Raw genomic sequence first — 25,331 nt, 5'->3', positions numbered from 1 at the left:
AAATACTTTTCTTCAGTCAAGCTCAAAGTTAAAGCTAGTTCGGAGCCTTGCAGTGTGTGAAGAATCTCCACCACCCCCTACAGCAGAGATATCACAGGAGAACCAGGTAAAAAAAAAACAACACCACCACCAAAACAATAAAGCAAAACAATTATTATTCAAAGATACAATGGTAAAGCCTGCTTCCTGGAGAATATTTTTTCATAATGTTAAATAAAAGTTGTGTGTGCATGTACATGTGTTGTATATGTTTTTACTGAGTAAACTACCAATAAGTCTAAGGCTTGGTGCAGTGATTTCTCTCTGGAAAAACTTAGAGATCATATAGTTAACTGAGAATATGGCTTCAGGGGAATTTTAAGTTATTATGGAAAAGTTATATTTCAGTAGTAATTCTGGTTAATGTAATTGCAAGGACATTTTCCCTTTTGATTTTGGCTTTTAAAAATTTGTCAAACACCTCTTGAGTGTGAAGGGGAGACTACCCAAGACTTCCACTTGATATGTATCATTTTGCTTAACCTGAATGCATGGTGAAGCCAGTCTTCATAATAGCTTGGCTCTAATAGTTGTCTAATATTTCTTATTCCATTGTTTATAAAGTATAGAACTACTGAGGCTCAACAAGTAGTTTGGTTTTTTGCTTTTTATATATTTTTTTAATGCTATAACTTTACTTTTCTATTAATCTTAGCTACAGATTGATCTTTGTCTTATGTTACACTTGTACGTTTACATATAATTATTTTTGGACTCCCTTAACAATGTTTATTAGTGTGGTAACTTTGGCTGTTTGTGGCTTTTTCTACTTTAAGAGTTTAAGTAACCTGAAGTCCTCCTGTATCCTAACAATTAATTTCCAAAGAATTGAGGCAATATTTTGGTTAAGAAAGATGATTGAATAAAGGAGAAAGAGAAAAAAGAGCTATGACAGATTGTATACCCTCCCTTTTTTTTAATGCCAGTTGTATGTTTGTTGATTCAAGCACAGACTGTTAATGCTTTGCCTTGATTTAGAAGATGATGTCATCAAAAGTATACTGTAAATACTGAAGGTAGTTGTCACGTGTTTAGAATGTGTTCTGTTTTTTAAAAAGCACTATGTGCTTTTATTTTATATAAGAAGATTTTTTAATAGATTATTGACAAAGTGTCAAGGAACATAGGGATCAAAATTTACTTTTTATTTATATTTAAAATCTTACATAATAGAAGATAGTTGTATGTAGTAATTCTATAAAACAGATATTTTTAAGCAATAAAAAATAAACTTCCAAAGCAAATAGAAATATGCTGAAAGTATTTTACTAAGAACTGTTGCCTGGAGGACATTTTCAGATGTTAACTTGGCTTTTGCATGCTTGTTGATGAGGCTGAAGAGTTATTTATACACTCTGAAAAAAATTCAATAAAACTGTGTTTTAAAAAGCAGTTTTACAGGTTCTTTTGTACATGTCAGAGTAACGAATATACCTGTTCAGGGTTGAGCAGTAGGCATTGTGATGGGGTTTTTTTGAAAATTAATTTCTTCATTTTGTTGACCAAAATGTTACACCATCAGCCCCATAGAATAACTTGTCCAAGGAGATTGAGGAAATGAGAAGAGTCAGACATTCATAAGACTGTTAATCCAGAAAAAGTGTCTTCTTTTGAGAAAAACTGTAACAAACATGGTCTTTGGTTTGATGTGGTACATTTCAGCTATCTGAAAATTATTATAGGAGGTGGAAGGGAAGTGGGGGTTCTTACAATGCTACATAAATTTCTCTAGTGAAAATTTATGTGAGAAATAATATGAGGAAGATATGTTGTCTATTGATGTATATATTATTCAAAAAAGCCGACTTGCAGCATATGGATAATGAATAAGCTGGTTATACCAAAGTTCAATTGTTCCACATAATATATTATTTCTCAATTTTTCTTGGATAAGTTAAATTTTTCTTTTGGGATAACAACCTATTATTACCTTGTCTGAACAAAAGATACTCTTTTTAATAGAAAGTCTTTTTCCAAGCATTGAGTTAACTAAATTGCACCTAAATGGGAATTGAAAAATAAATTATTTCTCATAAAATGTACTAGCATCTAATCCTTGACAGCAGATACTTTCCAGCTAATAACGCTTGCTTCAGAATGTGATTTTTGAGGAATTAATCTGGAATAAAACTCATTATTTGAAAGGTTGAGAGGCAATTAAAAAAGAGATGTCACTTGAGTCTGATGAGAGCTTATGAGAAGGAAATGACCTCAATAACTGATGTCAGTGACAGAGTGAAGAGTAAAGGAATTATGGCTGCCCATGGCGATAGTGCTATCATTTCAGTTACTTGTAGTCAAGAGAGTTTATGTATAAGGGCTTAGGCTTTTAAAATTAAAATGTCTTGTTGCTACTGAAAACAAGGCCTCAGTACCAACTGAAGACAAGCCTAGATACATTATATCTACTAGATTTTAAAATACATTTCACCTTGATAAAATAGTTTAATATCTGTCTAAATGTGGACTCTTTTCTTCCAACCTTGATTTCATAGATTATCCTTGAGTAACAGGATAGAAGTTATAAGTCAGGGAAACTTCTAAATATTCTACTTCTGAAACAGTTCTGAGATTCATTTTTAAATATCTATTTTTTAGTTAAAAATATAAGGAAAGTAGACTAGAAAGTGACTCATAATGAGAAAAATGACTGACGAACACAGGATGTTGATTAATGCATGAGGTTTGGTAAATAAGACAAAGGAGGGTGTAAAGCAGATGTTTTGTCATTTTAGTGGAATTTGCCAGTGCCTCACATTTGTCCTATATTCTGAGCACAACTTTGAAGATGAAATAGGAATCAGAACTGAGAAAAGCTAAAAATAGCAGTCAGAAACTCCATGGGGAGGGATATATATACACATATATATGTATATGTATTAGATCTGAAACTCTTCTGCCAAATACTATTTTGAAAAAAAAAAAAAAAAAAATATATATATATATATAGGGAGAAAATGTTTAATAGAAATCATGGTGGCTGCAAGTTTCAGAATCTTGAAATTTATATCCTTTCAGTATTGACTTATTGTGCCTACTGCCACCACCAGCTGTCACCCAGAAAAGCGAAGTCATTTGTTAATATTTTCTATCACTAAAGAACAACTGTATACAGCAATTCAGCCTACATCTAGATAGGCTACACCTTTATCTTTAGTAGATATGTTCTGGAAGTTTGTCTGTCTTTATAACTTTGCCGGAATAATCAAAGCCATGTGATTTTTAACCTATTTCAGCTGTACTTCTAGTAATTCCTTTCTGTTCTGAAATTGCATGTAATGACATTGTTTTAAAAATGTAAAATTAGTTCTCCTTTTCAGTCTTAGACAATGGTTACTTTACAAGTAAATGTTACATACCACTAAGGGAAACAATCTTGTCTGAAATCTTTCTAAAACAACTTTGTGGTACTTAGAGGAGGAACAGTGATAGTAGACTCAAATAGGAAATAATCAAAGTTGGGATTTGGTTTTGAAGTTTTTACTTACAGTTTTATATCATAAGAAAATGAAGGAATATGAATTTAAAGTGGATACTTAAGAAAATTAGTTATTGGTAAGTGTTAACCTGACACGCATATGTTCCTATTGTCATGATTGATGATAATTATCATACTTTTGTTTGACATGGTATCTCCATTGCAAAAATAGGTTAAAAAGACCTTTGTTCTGATCCTCCAAGGGTTTTAAGTAGATTCATTGAAACTATTATAAAAAACATTTATTTTCTCTAAGATAATTTTCAATTGATACTTTCAAGGGATATGTTTCAACTAATATATTCAGCTCAAAAAATTAATTTTAACATTTTTTTATCAAGAGTTTGAGTAACATGGTAAAGCTATTGTAAGTTGTATTTTCTTGCTTGAAGAATTTGGTTGGATAAAATAAAAACCTTTTTTTCCCCTCCATGCAGTTTTGTTAATCAGCAATACAAATGTGGGGTATTAACTGAATCACTTTTATATTTTCACTTAATAAATAATTTTACCTTCCAACAGGAGAAAATTCAGATCCAGTTAACACAATCATTTGAAAAAGAGGAGAAGCCCTCAAAAGATGAAGCAGAAAAAGAAAAAGCCAGTGATAAGTTGCCCAGAAAAATGTTATCAAGAGGTTTGCAATTTATTTCTATATTTTTTAAACAAAGGTTTTATTTCACCATTAATCCACCCTTTACCCCTTGAATAATTTTTATATAATATATTTCTAATAAAAGTAATCCAGAACAGACTGAAGGGATGATATAGTTCTGGGCAAAATGGCATGACACAGTTCTGAACATCAGATGATTTAGCCAAAAAACTGCACCTCATGTCAAAAAGTCACCAAGGAAGATAACTCATGATCATTTATTGGTCTGTCTCTTGTATCAAAATAATGGAATCACTGTAATTTAAATACTGATTCCATTAAAAAGATGTATTTTTAATTCCTTATGATACAAAGAACTAATGCCAAAATGTTTAGTATGCAGTAAGAATATTCTTGGAAACCCAAGATGTTTATCTTTCAGATGTGAATTTTAAAGAACTTCATCATATATAATTACAAACCTATAAAAATGCTTTTTAAATTTATAGACACAGTTATGTTGAACAGTTTTATAAACAGCATAAGATATTACATTTAAGGAGAAGAAATAAATGTGAATATTTGTAAAAAAAATTTTTTTTTGGAAAGCAAATTTTTTATGATAAATACTCTTTCAGAGCTAAAGTGCCTGCATATCTCCAAATTATTAACTCCTTATATTTGCAACTGAACTAAGCAGACTCAGTTTGCTGTCTGAATCAGAGTTTTCTTTGTTTGTTTAATGAGGCATTTTTGAATATGAGAATTGTGGTGAGTATATAGAAGGATCTTTAAGAATTCAGAGTAAATTAAAGTGGCACATATGAGAGAAATTTTCTTTTTAAGAAGGTGTATAAACATGCAGTTACATAAATCCATGTCATACTCATTATACAGGAGTAGCAAAATTGTGGTCATCTGAATTCATCATAAATTCCATTTTCTACTTTGTCAGTTTTCATTGTGGGGCATCTCATTTTATTTGCTATGCATCATGTGTGAAGGGAAAGGAATTTGTTTCAAACAACTTTATACTGGGTTTTTGTGTTGTTGTTTTTTAGATTCCAGTCAAGAATACACTGATTCAACTGGCATAGATCTACATGAATTTTTAGTAAATACATTAAAAAACAATCCCAGGTAAAAATTAAATTTATAAGGTTTACATTGCTTCTAGAGTACCATAATTTTGTTATATATGTTTTCATTACTGAGTTAGAATAAGGTTAGAATATTTGAACTACACCAGAAACATTTCAGTTTCTTAGGGCTAAGATGTTGCTGGCCTCTATATACACATGTGAAATACCTTTTTTGCATTATATATATCATGATGATATAAAGATAATTCATACTCTTTGTAGGAATTTGGGGAAATAAAGAATCATTAAGATATTTTGGGTCTTAATTGAGATTAAAGAGTTATCATTAATCATGAACTATGAGAGAAGTATACCTCATGATAAAGCACTCAGCCAAATTACACATTATATTCACTTATAACAAGTTTCTGGACTTAACTGAATACGGAATTTTTGTTTCTTCTTGCTTAGCTTATGAACCTCCAGGCCAGAGATTTTTAAGGTGCTTATTTGAGTCACTAACTAATTGTGAAATCCTTTGTTTTGCCAGGGTACTAGATAAATAGATTTTAACGTTTTGACAGGTCATCGATCCCATTGAGGCATTCTTCCCAGAAAAACGTTTATTCACAAAATATCTGACCAACCCATTCTTGGAGTAGAAGACTCAAAGGTTAAGAACCCCTCCTCTAGATGTTAGCTCCGCAGAATGGTAGTTAAAATTTGTGAAATTTTTCGTTCATTGGGTCAGCACACGTGATAAAAAACATGAAAAAGTGTCTTCAGTATTGCTGAGGTTTATCTCATGTCTTGCTTCAAGATACACCTTTAATTTCATTCAGAATTTATTGTTTCAGTACCATCGTGATTTTCTATTTAACTTTAATCCCAAATGGAGAACCACTAAAATGGAAAGTAGCCCCCTTATAGTAGGAAGTGTAAGTGTGAAGTCAGTCAACTCTGCATGACTTCTTTTTTTTCAGGTCAAGTTGATTCCTCAGTGGTCCCAACTGAAATTAGTCCATTGAACAGGTATTCGTTGGGTATCCATCATGTGCTAAGCATTGTGCTAAACATTGTAGATGTAAAAGTGAGCAAAATATAATCTCTGACCCTAAAATATTCACATTCTATGTGCTACGGAAAAAAGAAAACCCTATGATATATCATTAAAATAGAATAAATGTTGTAAAAGAAGTTTTTCAGGGTGCTATAAAAGCACAGTGATGGGATCCCACCTCTGAGAGGATCTGTAAAGGCTGCACTGAAAAGATGCCTGAGATGAATTTTGCATTCACAGTGCTTTAAATGGGAGCATGAGAACCTGAGAGAGACAAGAGCATTGCTAAGGCACAGCAGTGTGAGAGGGAGGTAGTATACCCAGGCAGACAATTTTGCACACTGGCTCTGGCAGGAAGGCATGTAGCAAGTAATTCCAGAAAGTGATGGGGAGGTTGTTGGTGAGGTATGAAGACAGACTCTTCAGTTATCCTCAACCTAGATCGGTACCAACACACCGGGGTGGTTACTGAGTAAGAAGTGCTGATGGGAAGCCGGGGATGTGATGAACAATTAAAAATCATTGTCGCTGAGACGCAATAGTGCACCATTTGAGAAATGCTGAGTGTGGCATGCTCTGTGGAGGAGTCATGACAGAATTCTGAATAGGGTGATACCAGAATGAGATTCGCATTTTAGGAAGATTACTTCATCAGTGAGGGGCCGAGAATCATGAGCAGGGAGTGTGGGTAGGAGAACATAGAGAAGAACAGAGAGGAAAAGGCTTATTTGGAAGATGTTTAAGAATTAATCCCGTGGCAGGACTTGGTGATTATTTGGAGATGGACGAGTAGTGGTTTGTTAGAACAGAATAGCTGCTAGGTTTCCAGCTGGACTGATGGTTAATCCCATTAACAGGGGAAGTAATAAGGACAAGCCTGAATAAAGTAAGGCATGTTCTGTTATAAATAAGTATAGTTTGAGGTATCTGATGAAACGCTGTGGCAAGATTAAATGTATAACTCTGATTTTCAAGTGAATGAGCCTGGATGCCTTACAGATTAGGAGTCATCAGTAGAGGTGACCCTTGCTTTGTGAGTTTGGCCAGCGAGATGCAATAAATGACAAGGATGAAACTCTATGGAAAAACAGTATCTTAAAGGTGGAGGATAAGTAAGAGACACTGAGTCCTAAAGATGGCAGAAGAATCATGAGAACATTTGTCTTAGAAATCAGCCAAACGGCAACAGCTTCATTAAAGGTGACAGTGAAGCAACCCATTAGATTAAGGAACTAGGAAGTTGTTGGCTACTTTAACAAGGCATTTCATTTGCTCTAGACTGGTGGAAATGAGAACTCAGTAGGTTAAGGGGAAGATAGAAAATACATAGTTTGTGTAAAGCAAGACAGGATCCTAAACAGGTAGGATTTTTCTTCTGAACCCATAACAGGTTCAGAAGAAATTCCAAAATATTCTTCTTTTGTGCAGTTTTCTGTTTTCCTCTACAAATGCAAAAGTTTTTACGTTATCTGCATATGTGTTTTTGAAGTGTACAACTTAGTGATTTTTAGTATATTCACAGATTTCGTGCTACCATCATTACAGTCAATTTATGAGCTTTTTCATCAACCTCCAAAAGAAATCCTTAACCATTTTGCTCTCACCTCCTTATGCCTTGAACCCTAATCTAGCTTGTCTCTACAGATTTCCCTTTTTTGGGTATCATCATATGAATGAAATCATATGTATGTGGTCTCTTGTGATTGGCTTCATTCACTTAACATAATATTTGCAAGGATCATCCATATTGTGCAGCATGTATCAGAACATTAATCCTCTGTGTTTGCATTTTTATTCAAAAAAATATGTAAGTGAACCATTCATATAATGGCTAATGAGTTAATACTAATGTCAGTGTGGTTTACATAGTTGTAGCTAATGTTAAATTTTGTGAGAAAAACGATTTGCCTGATGGCTGTGTGTTCTCTCAGTGAAACACACCATTAATTGCCAGACATAGGTGGCACAAAATTAGTAATGCTGCTGTTGCTGCTGCTGCTAAGTCGCTTCAGTCGTGTCCAACTCTGTGCGACCCCATAGACGGCAGCCCACCAGGCTCCGCCGTCCCTGGGATTCTCCAGGCAAGAACACTGGAATGGGTTGCTATTTCCCTCTCCAGTGCATGAAAGTGAAAAGTGAAAGTGAAGTCACTCAGTCGCGTCCAACTCTTCACGACCCCATGGATTGCAGCCCACCAGGCTCCTCACTCCATGGAATTTTCCAGGCAATAGTACTGGAGTGGGGTGCCATTGCCTTCTCCAAAAATTAGTAATAAGTGGAAAATTTCCACTAGAACTTCAGCGCATTCTAGATGTTAAGCAGATTTATTTTGAAATCATAGTAAAGTCTAGTTTACATTTTATTTCAAAATTTTCCTTCAGGTCCTTAAATCTTGTTCTCATCCCAATGAATAAACTTAACTTCAGGTGTTAAATAACCATTTATCTGTAATTCCTGTCTTAAGAAATACTTTTAAAAATTGTAATAAATAATCATTACTAGATTAGAACCCAGGAACCTGCAGTTGCCCAATATAGAGATTACATGCACTGACGTGGTTTTTATATGTGTTTTTGTATTGGTTTTATAACCATTTTCTGTCAATTATACAACATATTGAAGAAATATGGACAGTATAAGCAACTGTGTCACTAATGGAGGGGAGCAGCCCCATGGAAAAATTCTCAGAGTATATGTTTTAAAAGTAAGCAGTTTTGTTCTGGGTAACATCATGTAATTGTTCTGTGCTTGAAATATTTTCTGAGTTTACTTCTATTAGAAGTGATGTTTAAATCATATTTCTTGCCTGTTGCAGATATTTGACCCAGTTCATATAGAACACTGGGAAGGGAATGGTGAAAGCAAGCATTCTTGTTTTCTTCTTCTTTTATTTGCCACTTGTGTACCAGCACATACTTTCTCAAAAGTCAGTTCTGGTATAATGACTAGAACACTAATAACTAAAAGATTATTGTCCCTTCATTTTAACTCAGGTAGTTTATTGGTCAATTTGATTGAGATCTTTGTTTTTCTTATATATTTCTTTAATAACAGATAGCATGTATTGGTTTCTTTAAAAGATTATATGATGACAAGTTCCATGGGTGCCTACAAGTTCATGTGCTAATAAACCTATGCCATATGAAAATTAATTTATGGATCTGTTAGTTTGAGTACTGTATGTAATGGTTCTGTAAAGGACTATTAATTTTTGACTTATGGCCATTACCAAGAAATCTAACCTTGATGACAGATTTGAAAATTTGGAAACTTGGACTAAGCTGTAGCAGATACAAGGCAGGAAATGTAAATCTTGAGAACTTAGGAAAGCTATTTTTCTAACAAGTTTTACTTTTTGCTAACTAAAAGCTTAGTAAACTAAGTAGGGGAACTTAATTTAACAGTAAGTGGTCCAGGTAATAATAGAAAATCCTCTGCAACCCATAAATCTACATATAAAAGGGAAAAAAGCCTGAATTTGTATCAGTTACTAATAAAATTGTTAGGTTTTTGTTTTCTTTCATGGAGACAACAGAAATTTCTTTTGAATACCAGTTCCTTCACTGAAGAATATTTCACATATTGTAGGCTTGCTGTTTAGCTCAAACAGAGGAACCAAATTAAATGCACTGTTTCATGAATGCTAAATAAGTAGCCTGCCTCCAATTCCTTTTTTTCCCTGACAATAAGTGTATAAAATGCATTAGAAAATTTTACCATGTCAAGACAAATTGACCCCAAAAAACATTAGAGGAAAAGAGTCTTAACAGTAAGTAAGTCTTTTTCAGTGAAAACCTTATGAAGTAAGTAAAAATTTTCCATCCTCCCCTAAAATTTTAAGGAAAAAACATTAAAAGACATTGGTAAAATAATCTGATTAATTTATTCCACTCAGATTTGTTGAGCTCCTCACTATAGCACAAACAGCTATATAAAAATAATTGTGATAAATACTCTTAAAAGGTATGAAAGAAACAGGTCTAAAAAAGAATGTAAGAAGCTGTGCTAGGGACTTCGCTGATGGTCCAGTGACTGAGACTCTGCGCTCCCAATGCAGGCAGCTTGGGTTCCATCCCTGGTCAGGGAACTAGATTCCACATGCCGCAACTAAGACCAGGTGCAGCCAAATAAATAAATGTTTAAAAAGAAAAAACGTGCTGGGCAAAGGAAACAGCATGTTCGAGGAGCCTGTGAATGGAAAGAGCAGCTTGGGAACTACAGCGATAAGCCAAAATGATGAAGGTTTTGTGAGAAAGGGGCAGGAAATGAGGCTAAAGAGATAGGCGAAGGTCATACCTGCCTTGTAAGGCACATTGCGTTAGTGCGTGTGGGTGCTCAGTTGTGTCTGACTCCCTGTAACCTGATGCACTGTAGCCTGTCCAGCTCTGTCCATGGGATTCGCCAGGCAAGAATACTGGAGTGGGTTGCCATGCCTTCCTGACCCAGGGGTTGAACTTGCATCTCCTGCATTGGCAGGCAGATTCTTTACCACCAAGCCACCAGGGAAGCCCCATGGGCCCTGTTACAAAAGATGTTCATTTCTAACCTAAGAGCAATGGGAAACCTGTGATAAATATTTATCCCACACCATGACATGTCTTCACATTTGTGTTTTTAAAAGATTGTTGTGGATGTTCCAGGTAAAACAAATTTGGAGGGAACAAGGGAAGATACAGGGAGATAATATACTACTATCGTAGAGGTCAAGTCACAATCCTGAATACTTGGATCCAGGGTAATGGCAGTGGAAAGAGAAGAAAAATAGATTGAAGATAGATAAAATTTGCAGTTGTGATTAACTGCATGGGAGGATTTGGAAAAGCATAGTAATAGGCAAGAAAAGGTACTTCTAGTACAGTATGCTGAGTGAAAGGTGGTACCACTTGCTGAGGTGGAGTATACTAAAGGAGAAAAATTGAATGTTGCTGAAATTTGTATTAAAATGTAATCCTGTTCCACTTTGGGTTTTAAATCACCACTTAGGCATGTTATTCTCTTGATTTTTTTCAACTGATACAAAAATGTGTATGGTTAATATTAGTCAACTTTATAAGACTACTTTTGCAATATAGAGAAGATCGAACTCAGGGCTGATGTATAGACTTTCAGGCGACTTAAGCAGAGGAAATAGAGGACATCGTTTCCCCTTAGAATCTGAGAGGGATCCACTATGTAGTGTTTATTTGAGAAGGAAACAGTAACCTCTTGGCCTAGTTTTCTTGATTTATAAAATTTCAGAAACAGAAAGCTGCTTCTGTAAAGCTGCTTCTAGCTCTAAGGTTCCTGAGGTTTGTTTTTGTTTTGTTTTTCCCACCTGCACCTGAAATTTACAGTGACCACAGGAATACTCTCTTGAGCTATGTTCTTGGTGTGTGAGCAAGGAGGTCCTTTGGGGAGTGGTACCAGCAGCTTGTTTTGTAAGTGCACTAAATAGGACCCTAGTGGTCTGAAGGAGCACATGCAGGTGTTCCCTGGTGTCCTTATTTATTTTAATATTCGAGATATTTGGTTCATTCTGATATTTTATCGAAAAAATTCCCCAAATCTTAAAAATGTATTATAGCGATTTTTAGAATAATTTGAAGTCCTCTTCCTCTGAGTTAGGATTAGTAATATAGTTCATACTTCTCTGCTGTAGTTCCATTTATATATTAGCATTGGATTCCCACTGGAGTATTCCTGTGGTTACTGGCATTGCATGTTCTTTAGAGTACTGTTTCTATGGAGTTGAGCATGGTAACAAAGTCATGAGCCTACCTAAAGATGTCTGTTTTCCTGCTGCTTCTTACTTTATTGAGTAAGGGATAAAGACTAATATTCTGTTATAATCCATGTATTTGTGGAACAGAATTTAATATAATACAGTAGTACTTAACAGATCAAGATAATAATAGAATGATAATTTTGAAATTGGATGGTATTCTCTCAACATTTGTGTATGTGTGAAATTTTCCATAAACTTTTTTAAAAAGTCATCTTTATTCTTTTAAAATACTACTTTTTTAGAAAGCATATATCAAGCTTGTAATGTTCTTCAGTGTACGGGTTTTATAAAAAATATATATATAGCCCTGTAAATTCAACATTTATGATTATTTCAGTGTTAAGTTTTACGAGTTTTCATATTTTCTTTCAGGGACAGAATGATGCTGTTGAAATTGGAACAAGAAATTTTAGATTTCATTGGTAATAATGAGTAAGTCCTGACCTTTAACAAGAAAATAAATTGTCATCACAGTTATTCAAGATCTGCTAAACTAGTCTTTCTTCTAATTCTAGGTCTCCCCGTAAAAAATTTCCCCCAATGACATCTTACCATAGGATGCTCCTGCACAGAGTCGCCGCTTACTTTGGATTAGACCACAATGTTGATCAGAGTGGGAAGGCTGTCATAGTAAACAAAACTAGCAATACAAGAATGTAAGTATCAAGAAAGATTGTTATATGTGTGTGTGATAATTCTTGATCTTTCTGTAACATCTTTTATCTCAGGTTTTCCACATGTTTTAGCAGCCTGCTTCAGCTTTGTGATGATAACCTTATGTGACAGGTCTAAAAAATACACTCTGCTCACGAGATGTAAAATGCACCAGTCTGGACTGAAATAAGACAGGTGACTGAAATGAGACAGGTGAATGAGGATTGCTTTTTTAGAAAGTAGGAAAACCTTCAAAAATCATGATATCAGTGATGTTTAATAGCCATTTTCTTATGGATTTTAAATTAGTACAATTTAAATAGCTACAGCCAACTTCAGACACATTTAAAAGGAAAAAGCAAACTTTAAAACCCTTATATTTTCACTAATTTTCTATCATTTCACTGTCTTTTCCACCTATATTTTTGGTTCTTTTTTTCCACAGATCTCAGGACAGTGGGACTGTTGGTTGGTTAATCCAATATTATCCATAATATTGTGTACCCTTCTGGGCTATGTATGACTAGTGAGCAAAAAATTTTAAGAAGTTAAGAGGAATCATTTGCTTTAAAAAGTGTTAGCTTTGTATGGTGAAACAGATAATCAGTGCTGATATTTGGGAGCAAAAGGCACAATGCAGAGGCACCTAAAGTTCTATGTTCACAATACCTCTTTTGTCTATTAGTAAAACTAGTCCTAAAGCACCCTGTTGAGTTCAGCTAAAATTCTTCATGGTGAGCCATCAAAAGAATTTTCCATGTTAATTTCATATGTGGCAGCAGTGGATCTGTGAGCAGCAGTCAGCTTCCGATGCCATAAATAATGCTTTTCAGTTCATAATTTTTCTTCTTTCCTTGAAGCTAGACTTCTCAAGGTTCTGTCTATTATGAACCATTTGGCTTGCACAGTTATATTTAATTCATTTATTTCTCTTTTGTTATAATGGTCTTTACCCTTGTAGCTATCATATTGTTTGCTTGCACTAAGTTAGTTTTCTTCCATTTTAAATAGTATTTTGTCAAAAAGGTATATTTATTGGTGGAAGCTTGTATTTTTTAATTGATTGTTACTACAACTAAAATTAATGAAGACAGCTGTCTTTGAAAAGGATCACGTGTTTCTTCAGGGATTAAGCTTTAGCTGTACATGTGAATCTGATTTGTCTACTGCCTATCTTTTAGTCTTTTTAAAATATCTTTTAGCTTTTTCCTAGTTAGTTATTTCATGACTAAGGTGGGACAGTAACCGTAAGCTATGAGCTGGACTGAAGGTGAATAGAAATCTACTTCATTTAACCAATACCTTTCAACATTACTCAGAGCTGCTGGATACCCAAGCACATGTTCATTAGCAGGCATTTTGACTAACATTTCGACTGGTGACTCTCTAAGGTTTTCAATGCAGTGTAACCTCAGTTATTTGAATGCTACACATGATTTCAGGGTTCTCTTTATCCAGGTAGTCAAGAGTTTAGTTAAACACAGATGTTTATAATGTATTGATACCTAAAGAAGAATGGATCAATAGCATAATTATAACTAGACATTTCAGATCATTGAAGTTACACTGTATTTTTATTTTTTTCTTCTGGAATATGAAGAAGGATGTAAATCAGAAAACCTTAGAGAACTGCTCCACATTGAATAAAAACAAACTTGCCTTTTCCTCATAGGCAGATTACCCGCTCCAGCCTTGAACCAGTGGTGTTGTGGATGTCAACAACCCGGTGTCCACTGGGGTGTCTCATTGGAGCGGGAAGTTGGCGATTGCAGGGCAGTAAATTCAGGCATCTATAAAAGACAGAGGTAAGACAGTCTTAAGGTTAGCTGAAATGCCTGCTAATACTATTTGGTGTGGGAATCCAGCTGCTCTTAGAAAAGTTGCCAGGCTCTTGGTTAAATCTTACAGTCATATTGGAATAACAGTCTCTCACCCAAGTACAAACTTGAAAAAGAAAACGTGATTTTGAACAGCTGCAAGAATAGTTGATATAAACCAATGGGGCAGTCATGTGACAACAGTATACAGCCATTGTCAGGATTAAATAGATAATCTTTCAAATTCCTTAAGAAAGTAGTCTTTTTCTCATCAGTTTGGTCAAGGAATTTTTCTTTTTTTTTTTACTCTTTATTTTTCTCTTTAGTTCTGCATATAGTTCTATGTGGAGATATGTTCTGTTTCATGTATCTAAATATATTTTAAAATAAAGATTTCTTCAGCTTACTTAGATAATTATTGTTTAAAATCTTTGCATCATTTGATAGGATGTAGATACAGTACTCTTAAAAATTCATTAAGTTAAAACAAATATTCAGAAGTGTTACTTGATTACTATGTATAATGAAATATCTTACGAAGTTTGCTGAAGATGTCCTTACTCAGGTTTATTTGGTTTAGAATTTATTTAAGGTACCCATAATAAATTACGTGACTACATAATATATATTTTAAGTATATGTAAAAAATTGCTTAGGAGTTCAGTTAGCCTTTCTTTATTGCCTATAAATATATTTTTTATAGATCACATATTTCAGTTTTATAATAGAATGATATTAAGTCTCAGGAGTGTTGAATGAATTAATTTGTTGTAGCTGAGAATATATTTCAGAAAGTGAAATTTTATATGATTATAATTTTCCAAGAGCAATAGCGTTCCATCTGTTTTCTGGATCCCAGTAGAACTTGCAGCATTTCCATAGAGGAAAAACCAATCAGCCATGAAATACGTTGTTGAGAGTTCATAATCATTACTTTAGGTCATAACATGAACCTTCAAAAACCTCTTTTTAACCTGTTTCAGTTAATACAAAACAAAGATGTGCCCTGCTATAATTAAGAATACTTGGTAACTTGGTAGCATTTTGAAGTAATCTCTTAAGTTTTATTAAATTCAACCACAAAATATTTGGTTATGTAACATCAGAGCAGGTACTGTAAGAGTGTAACATAAGATACTGTGCTATACTTTTTCCTTTGTTCCAGAATTGTTTCTTTGAATTAGAGGAGGCAATGCAGAGAGGATAGACAGGCTTACATACCAGGGCTCAGTCATTTCCTTGCCCCCAGTCTTGGACAGTTGCTTTAGTCATTTGATCCTCAGTTTTGTCAGTAGTATTTATAATAACAAACGTCTACTGTTCTAAGTGCTGGTCATCTGTTAATTCATTTCATCTTCAGAACAACCTTATGAAGTAGGTAGACTGTAATGAGGAAAGTAGGGAAAAGAAAGGTTAATAAGTAACTAAAGCACCTAAATGTTAAAGCTGAGTATTTGAACCTGAGCAGTCATATTCCAGAGCCCACAGTGTATTTCATATATCCTTTCAGTCATGACATGGGATAGTTAATGTTTTCTCATAAGATTATTTTTGAGGAGTAACTAAGATAACATAAGTATCTATAAATAACGCCAGTGAGTGGGAACATATTATTTTTACCACTTTTCATAAAATGTAATATTTAACTTTTTTATGTTTTGTTCCCTTGGTTTTTGGTTTATTTTTTAGACCTGATCAGAAATTTACTGAACATATTAAGGATGATAAAGGTGAAGACTTTCAGAAACGATATATCCTCAAGAGAGATAACTCTAGCTTTGACAAGGATGATAACCAGGTAACCTCACACATTTGGAGCATTTTTATAGATGCTGGACTTATCCTGGCAGATCATTTCCCCAAGATTAATTGTTCTCTTTTCTTTAGATGAGAATACGTTTGAAAGATGACAGACGAAGCAAATCTATAGAAGAAAGAGAAGAAGAATACCAGAGAGCTAGAGACCGAATATTTTCCCAAGATGTACGTACTGACTTACATTTAGGTCTTCGTGTTTAATTATATGCTAATTGTATATTCACTCCTCCCTTAATCTGTTGATCATATTTACTCTCAGCTACATTTGTTACATATAAAGTCATCTTTTTAGAAATACTATAGTCCTATTCATGTTAATGATTTAATAGTTTGTGAAATACTACATTGCTGCAGTTATGTGTACTTTTCAAAAGTTGGAAGCAGATCAACTAAGAAGCAGTACTTTGGACTGAATATATAGTTTACATAGTATTTTTTCCTCTCAGACTTCTCAAAGAATGGAGATTTTTGGAATATTGGTCACTATCTATAAAATCACATGCCCTAAGTCCTACTTGCTAGTGGACTTTTCTTGATAAATAACTTGTTTCTTTTAAAGTAAAGCTAATTGATTTTTTTAATTAATATTTATTTTCTACTTTATATGTGATTATATGGAACAGATCTTTTAAGTGGCTGTTTATGTTACACTTATATTCAAGAAGAGAATCAGTTTGGTTTTACCAGTATCTGCTTTATGCAGTACTAGGGACTAGTCAAGGATATAAGAATATATGTAATTTATGTTAATACTTTCAGAGATAGAAATTTTCTCTGTATTACAAAAAAGGAAATGACACTAAAATCTAGACTGTCAGTTAAAAGTTTATAATATTCAACAAATCTTATTGATCAGCTATAGTAGGTACTTTGCTGGGCACTAGATAAATGTATCCATGCACATGTACAATAAATTATCTCCCAAACAACCCTATATGTGGTATCACTGTTTATATTCACAGATGGGGAAACAGGCTCCAGGAGACTAAGTAAAATAGACAAAGATCATCTAGCTAGAAAAATGACAGGATTCACCCTAGGTCTTCTGAACTCAGGGCCTAACCTAGATCTATTTTCCTCTGTAATTGTAAGATGGATGAGGTCTCTAACCATGATCAGTATTGAGATAATGACAATACAGTGTGTGATTGGTATAGAAACATGAAGGTGAAATAGGGAACACAGTAGAGATGCACCAAAAACCAGAACTCTGGAGTGAGAGGAAGGTTAGCTTCCAAGAGGAGACCTGAAGGATTGACGTGTTCCATGTCCAGTTAGCATCTTCAGGGGCCAGAGATAAAGGAGAGCCAGACTCATGAGGAACTGAAGAATTCATAATCCACCTGGATTATAGCCTAGGGGGCAGGAAGTGAGGGGTGTTTCAATTGGAGAATTAGTAGGAATCTTATTTCAGCTTGCTCCTGAAATCTGGTGCAGGGAGTTGAGTTTTTAGCTAGAGCAGGGTTCAGCAAACTTTTTCTTATGGCGCAAATAATGAGTCTTTTAGGCTTTGCTACTATACAGCCTTCATTGCAACAACTCAAAACTCCCATTATTAATACAACAGCAACCATAGACAATATGTAAATGAATGGACATGGCTGTGCTCCAGTGAATCTTTATTTAGAAAAACAGATAGCTGACTATAGTTTGCTGACCCCTGTACTAGAAGATTGGGCTTCCCTGGTGGCTCAGAAGGTAAAGAATCTGCCTGCAATGCAAAAGGCCTGGGTTCAGTCCCTGGGTTGGGAAGATTCCATGGAGAAGGAAATGGCAACCCACTCTGGAATTCTTGCCTGGAGAATTCCATGGACAGAGGAGCCTGGCAGACTACAGTCCATGGGATTGCAAAGAGTCGTAGACAACTGAGCAGCTAACACTAAGTACTAGAAGATCAGTGAGCTATTAAGGAGTGGAAAGTCATGATCAGAGAGGTTTCTATGGCTTCTGCTGTTTAAATTGGATGAAAGGAGCAAAACTGATAGCTGGTAAAGTAGAAGACTTGTAATTAATACAAGATGCAAAAATGATGGCTATCTGAGTCAGGTTGTTAGCACTGGGAGGCTTTTGGCTGTAAGCTGCATTGAGGCATAGCTGCTTGTTCACTGCTACAGCTGCTGCCAAAGCAGAGCTGATCAAGATATTTGTTGAGTGAATAAGGTGGAATCTACAGACGTGTATATATCTTGAATATTTAACAGTGAAAATGGGTTTACTTGTTGAAAACAGTATTTGAATTTGAAGTTACTTTGTACAACAGAAATGAATTGCTTCAAAAATATGTGTCTGTTAAAAGTAAGCATAGTATCTCCAAGCCAAAAAGATTTTTTCATTATTGTTTATTTGTGTATCTTACCACCATGTTTGATTTGAGGACCGGGAGTAACTATTGTTTTTTTTTTAATTATTACACATGATTTTTGTTGTCATCATTGGTTTACAGATGGCATTATTTGACAAATGCTCAACTTTTTATATCTGTTCTTTCTTTCTAGTCCCTGTGTTCACAAGAGAATTACATTATTGACAAAAGGTGAGGACTTTAACATTTGTTTTGGTAAGTGTCTGACTGACGCTAATAAAAGTAAAAATGTTTTATTAAAATGCCAACAGAATCCAAGACGACGATGCTAATAGCACTCAGCAGAGGCGCCAGATATTTAGGTATTGGAAGCATGTTTTCATGCAGTACAGTATTGAAAATTTAGAGCTTTTTTTTTTCTTCATAGTTTTCCTTTTTGTCTCTATTGGCTTTTCAAAGTTTTATTTCTGAATTACAGAGTTAATAAAGATGCTTCAGGAAGATCAACAAATAGCCATCAAAGCAGCACTGAGAATGATTTGAAGTACTCGGAACCACGGCCCTGGAGTAGCACAGATTCAGACAGCTCTCTCCGAAACTTCAAGCCTGCTGTAACCAAAGCCAGCAGCTTCAGTGGAATTTCAGTTCTGACAAGAGGTGATAGTTCTGGAAGCAGCAAAAGCATAGGCAGGCTTTCAAAAACAGGTACAAACATCTGTCTAGAACTGTGCAGCCAAACATTAGTTTCCATAATGTTGGCTTGGCATTTATCATGTGGCTTCTGTAATTATCCTTAAATAAAAGATTCTTACCAGCAGTACATTGAGCACCTCCAAAGTACTTATGAGGTAATATGTGTGTTGACATTAGGATTTATTCTCTGTGAGACAGATTCACAGATACCAGTTAAAATAAGAATCCTCCACTGTGATGTAAACTTATATCAGGTTGGTTAATGAAATGGCATCTCTTATTTAATTAAGTGCCTTAGGTGATTGGAAATCCTTCAGCGCTTAGTTATAGTTAGAAGCTGTGGTTTCTCACTTAGGATTAGTTAACATTGATTGCATTTTTAGCTAATAACATTATTAGCTGAAATTCGACTACTACTATCACATTATTGTTTGCATTTCATAATAAAGTTCACTTGCTATTCAAAAAATGCATAAAATTGCTGAGACTTTTTGAGAAATTGTCAAACTAAAGAAATGTAATACAGTATAATTATTATAGATGAGTAGAAATTTCAGTAACATTTTCATTCTAAAGCTTCTTTATTTTAGATTACATAACTTTTAGGCTCATAGCATTTACTCTTCACTTTCACTAACTGGCTTCAATACTAAAGAAGTTTATGTCTCTTTTAGAATCCTCGTGGATCTTTATTTTTATTCCAAAATAATCAGGAAAATCAGAAATGGCACTCTGCTTATCCTTTTGGGTAAAGCCTAGACATACAGTTTTACAGAGAACAGTTGAAGGGAGAGGTGTAAATTTGAAGGTGACAGTATTTTTTAATCTCTGACTATAACTCAGTGCTTTAAATTCTTAAGGTTTTTGAATTGCACCTGTCATCTTTTTAACATATCATGTGGATGTTTAAAATGTCTTAGTGTATATGATATAAAGGTAAGTTTTATTAATGTAAGAAATATGCGTATGTACCAAATATGCATTTATTTGATAAACGGTCACTTAGTCATCAAGTCATCATAACAAAACTACTCATGTGTCCTGAGAAAGTAATTTAGACATACAGTCAAATCAAAACATTTTAAGAACATGTACTATTTATGATCTATATTATCTTCAGAGATGAAATTAAGTATATTTTTCATATAGTTATTGGAAACAGTTATTTTGGCACAATGTAAAATAGAAGTTATCCTTCAGAGAAATCTATATAGTGTATCATATTTGTTTACTTCTTTCTTGAAAAATTAATTCTCCCATAGACTCAATTCTGTTTTTTAAAACCTAAGTAACCTAATTCATCAAAATCTTTCCCTTTCTTCATTGTTTCATTGTCTCCCTTTAGCCATTATACATCAAATTAGTTTATTAAGTATAGTAAAAAAATTTTAAGCTAGTGTTAGTATAATTGCTTAGAATAGTTTTATTCTTTGTCCCTTACTATGATAAAAATTGAAAGTTGACTGTACATTGTAGAAAGATGCTATGATTATGAGCTGAAAATGAAAGTATGCAATGAAACTTGACAGTTGTTTCTCTTAGTAGAGAATTTACTGTTTTTGTAATTTCCTACACTACTTTGAAATCTTTCTGTGTTCTTGTAGAGAAGGGGTTTCTGATATAAGAGGTTTGGGCATTTGACTGTGCCAAGTTGTTTGTCCTAGGGACAAATTATAATCTATATATTCCTAGGTGTTAATCTAAAGGTAAAAATGTATATAACTTTGTCCTTTTGGGAATGTGGATAATGTGTATTTTGTGGCTGTCTGTGGCTGATATTATTACAGACTTGCTTAAGTTGCATGCTTTGGCTTTGACTTACCTGACAACTTAATGTGATAAGTCTTGGTGTATTAAACTTATTTTTGGTGGAGAGGGGAGGCACAATTGTACAGTAAATCAAAAATAATTTATGCTTTTATGTGTTTAACTGCATGTTATGCAATATGAATTTTATTGTTATGTATTTAAAGCCTGCATCTTTATATAAGGTTTCAAAAACTCCCTTTTTTATTACTCCTCCCCTAGGTTCTGAGTCTTCTGGTAGTGTAGGGTCATCTACGGGCTCTCTTTCACACATCCAGCAGCCTCTCCCAGGTACAGCTCTTAGCCAGTCTTCTCATGGTGCACCTGTCGTCTATCCAGCTGTCAGCACTCATAGTTCTCTTTCCTTTGATGGTGGCCTAAATGGGCAAGTTGCATCTCCTAGCACAAGCTTCTTTTTGCTTCCCTTGGAAGCAGCAGGCATACCACCTGGCAGTATTCTGATCAACCCTCAAACAGGTTGGTATCCAGAAAAAGGTTTATTTCAGTTGAGATGTCAGGAGTTGTCTGAAAATTAAAGAATGTATGTTAAATGTATTATCTGTATATGTGTTGTCAGCTTTTTATTTTTCATGAGTGATTAGCATTTTCCCTAGAACTTTATTCAAAACAGTTTATGCTAGAGAGTGTTAAAAGACATGTTTTTATCAGAAAATATGTTTCTCCTTGTGACATTGGTGACGTTGTCTTTTAGGTCAAGTCGTGAAACAATTCATTTCCTAGAAGTGCAACCACCACCTTTGGAAGAGCTTTATTCAAAAGAATTTTATCCTGGGGAAAATAGTATACATTTCATGAAAAAGGAGAACATTAACAGCTCTTACTTCTTTTATAATGTAGTGAAAAGACCTATAAGTAATTGTCCTTATGAATATGGTAATTGCTTTCTACTGAGGAAAAGCTATTATAAGCTACATCTTATTATTAATGAAAAAGTAGTCATTGTTAATTAATATTGACAACACATTGTTTGCAGTTAGGAGGTAGTACTTTGTGTTTATTGAATGTTTACTCTGTGGCATATACTATGTTGTGCTTTAAATACATTACATATAATAACCCTGTTAGGTGAAATCTACTTTTACAGATAAAGAAACTGAACCTCAGAGAGATTAAGAAACTGCAGTCATTATATATATTAATTTTTTTCTCAAGTCAGAAGAAGTCTTGGTTTCTAATCAAAACAACATAGCCCAATCACATAGTTGGATAATGAAAACAACCTTAAATCGTTCGTTAACCTTCCTTAAATATTCACAGATAGCTGATATGGTCAGGCTAGCATGGTAATTGTTGGGCAAGGTAGATCCAGCTAGATGGTCAGGGTCTCTGAGTGTTCCTGAAACTTTCCTTTTGTTTGTTGTAGAAAAAACTGTGGCTTGGAAGGTGTTACCTTTAGATGTCGTTTGTATCTTTTGTTTCTAAGAAACAAATTAAATTAGCATAGGAAACTGACTCTTAAGAAATTCAGTTTTGGTTTATAATGATTATCTTTTGATATCTTAGGTCTGTTATATAACTAAACTGCCTGTTTTCCTGGAGCAGGATATAAGATGATTTAATATTTTACTATTTTCTATTATTTTTCATTCCAAACATTAGTTAATATGTTTTTGGAAACATGGAAGTGTCAATTGAGTAGGAAATTATAAAGTGAGAAACTAATCAACCTGAAATTGAATTGTACGCTTAAATTAGTCCAGAAGTGACTTTTTTTTTTGGAGAAAAGCACTACAACACATCCAGCTTTTTTCAAGCAGTCCTTAAATTATGCTGAAACATACTTTCATTCAAATCTAATCTACCATTGTTTTAAAAACTAATAAACAATCCCCAAATACCCAGCATGATTTCATTTTAGTTCTCTGTATCCATCACATAAATTATCAGGAAATTAACTGATGAAAATAATTTGACTTTAGAGAACTGTTCCCACTTGATCGCAATGGAACAATGTATTCTTCTCTCCCAAATATTATCTTATTATATGTTACATTGGAGAAGGAAATGGCAACCCACTCCAGTATTCTTGCCTAGAGAATCCCATGGACGGAGAGGCTTGGTGGGCTACAGTCCACGGGTCACAAACAGTCGGATACGACTGAGCGACTTCACTTTATTTTTTAAAAAAAGAGAGAATGTTTTGGGGGCTATTTAAGACAGTACTATTCAGTCAAATTTCTCTTATTTTATATTTTTCCCATCCTAAAAGGGTATCATAATCAATGATCTTTTTATTTCATAATTTTCTTAACAGTCCAGTCCTTTTTTTTGTTTAGTCATTCAGTGTATAGTATGGAAAAATACTAATCTTTGAATCTGTATGTACAGTGAGAAAAAAGTCTGGAAGAAGTTATCCAAATTAACTGTAAGGTTATGGGGAATTTATTTTCCTTTTGATCTGTATTCGTTGGTTATTTTCCCACGATAAAAATATTACTTTGTGTAATAAAAAGTTGTTTAGAATCTCTGTGTAGAGAGTTACTTAAAATATTCCTCCAGTAATTGATAACCAGTAAGCCTCAAAATCAGTACTGAAGTATCCTCTCATTTTATGAATAAAGCTCACTGAAATCAAAAGGAAGTTATTTTAGATAATTATTTAGAATTTTTAGATTATTTCCTAACTTTAACAAGTTAGAATCTATGAAATTAGGACATTGCCATCAAAGCCACAATTTGAAATTTGAAGTTATCAGCCATTTAATTTTCATGGTTTTAATCATACTAGTTAAATATATGCAATATGACCTATATGTTAAATATTTCCCATCTAACAGGCTAATTAATGAATTGCCAGTATCCCAAAGTCAAGTTTTGTTTTTCCCTTCAAAACTGAGATGTTACACAATCCTGTAACTCAATTCCTTGAGCAAGGGATGTTTCAGAATTAAATTTTTTGGAAAATACTGTGTATTATAATATAATCTGAGTGGATTCTGGAGTGACAGCACTACAGGGAAACACTGCAGCAAAGTTTTTGAATATTTACTCTTAAGTGGGAAATATCAAACTTTTCTTTCTAGGCTAAGAATAAAAAAGCTTTGGTTTTCAGAAACTTGAGGCCTTTGGAATTGTGAATAAGGATTGAACATGTTATAAGTTTGTAGAATGACCTATATTCAGTCTCCATTTTAAGTGATTTTTTCCCTTCATTCTTAAAATTTGCAGGTCAGCCATTCATAAACCCAGATGGGAGTCCAGTTGTCTATAATCCTCCAATGACGCAACAACCAGTTAGAACCCAAGTGCCTGGACCTCCACAGCCACCTCTGCCACCCCCACCACCTCAACAGCAAGCAGCTAATCACATTTTCTCACAGGTGCACATGTCCACAATTACATAATGCTAAGTTCATCTACCTTTGCATATTTGGGGCTATAGTCACTAATTATAACTGACATAGCCCAAGTAAGTATCTGTTAGAACTTTAATGTTCTGCACCCATGATGTCCCACTCACTGCTCCTATGGAGAGGTTAACTTCAAGGGCTTTTCTGCGAAGGGAAGTTTTTATCTCATGATCCTGTGTGGTAAGTATTTTATCCCTGTTTCACAGTAGCAGGAAATGGACAAGAATAATCAAAACTAAGATTATACATTATTCCAGTGAACAAAGTGAGTTGTTTTAAAATTCAATAATCAATCACTTATAAGAAACTGAGTTATTGCTTCAAGGTACTCTCTATCCCACCTACCCTATGAAAAATAAAGACAAAAATACTGGAGTTAGAATTATCAAAAGCTGTTTTAATAATATTTTGAATTTGTATAAATGTTTAGAGTTTCCACGTATATTTTCACATTCAGGCTTTTCTTCTAGAGATGTGTTACTCATTCTTACTGGACTTGATTATTCCAGTGTAAACTCGTACTTTCATTCTGTCTTTTAAAAGGTTGTTATCATGTCAAAGACAGTTTGCACAGTTATTTGCACCTCTGGAAGACAATCTCAAGTATTCCACTAGTGAGAACGTGGAGAATATTTTGTGACAGAAGTATAGTGGTAAAGTTGAACTGGAGAAGTTTTATTAGTTTTGTTCACAGGTTAAATTGTATTACAGGAGTGAAAAATGTATGAGCAGTTTGATGAAGTTATCACATATTTTTTAACTAATTAAAATAATTCCTGCTCTGGCAATTAAGACTCCTTATTAGGCAAGGCAGTTTCTCTAAAGTTGGACTTGTAGGTTTTTTAACTTCCC

General features: G+C 34.1%; 1 protein-coding gene across 1 annotated transcript in view; it reads left to right on the top strand.

The window, feature by feature from the left end:
* R3HDM1 (R3H domain containing 1) overlaps positions 1–25,331 on the top strand; it is a 95,115-nt gene that overhangs the window by 16,166 nt on the left and 53,618 nt on the right. Inside the window, exons 4-15 of the mRNA XM_052636283.1 lie at positions 17–106; positions 4,040–4,154; positions 5,174–5,252; positions 12,391–12,450; positions 12,534–12,674; positions 16,179–16,287; positions 16,377–16,472; positions 18,803–18,840; positions 18,921–18,971; positions 19,088–19,314; positions 21,331–21,585; positions 24,298–24,449. Coding sequence (XP_052492243.1) covers positions 17–106; positions 4,040–4,154; positions 5,174–5,252; positions 12,391–12,450; positions 12,534–12,674; positions 16,179–16,287; positions 16,377–16,472; positions 18,803–18,840; positions 18,921–18,971; positions 19,088–19,314; positions 21,331–21,585; positions 24,298–24,449 — 1,413 coding nt within the window. The remainder of the gene's footprint in view (positions 1–16; positions 107–4,039; positions 4,155–5,173; positions 5,253–12,390; positions 12,451–12,533; positions 12,675–16,178; positions 16,288–16,376; positions 16,473–18,802; positions 18,841–18,920; positions 18,972–19,087; positions 19,315–21,330; positions 21,586–24,297; positions 24,450–25,331) is intronic.

Source organism: Budorcas taxicolor, chromosome 2 (assembly GCF_023091745.1).
Source record: "Budorcas taxicolor isolate Tak-1 chromosome 2, Takin1.1, whole genome shotgun sequence".
Taxonomy (NCBI): domain Eukaryota; kingdom Metazoa; phylum Chordata; class Mammalia; order Artiodactyla; family Bovidae; genus Budorcas; species Budorcas taxicolor.
The sequence above is the reverse complement of the archived record's forward strand: the minus strand, read 5'-3'. Positions and strand labels throughout refer to the sequence as shown.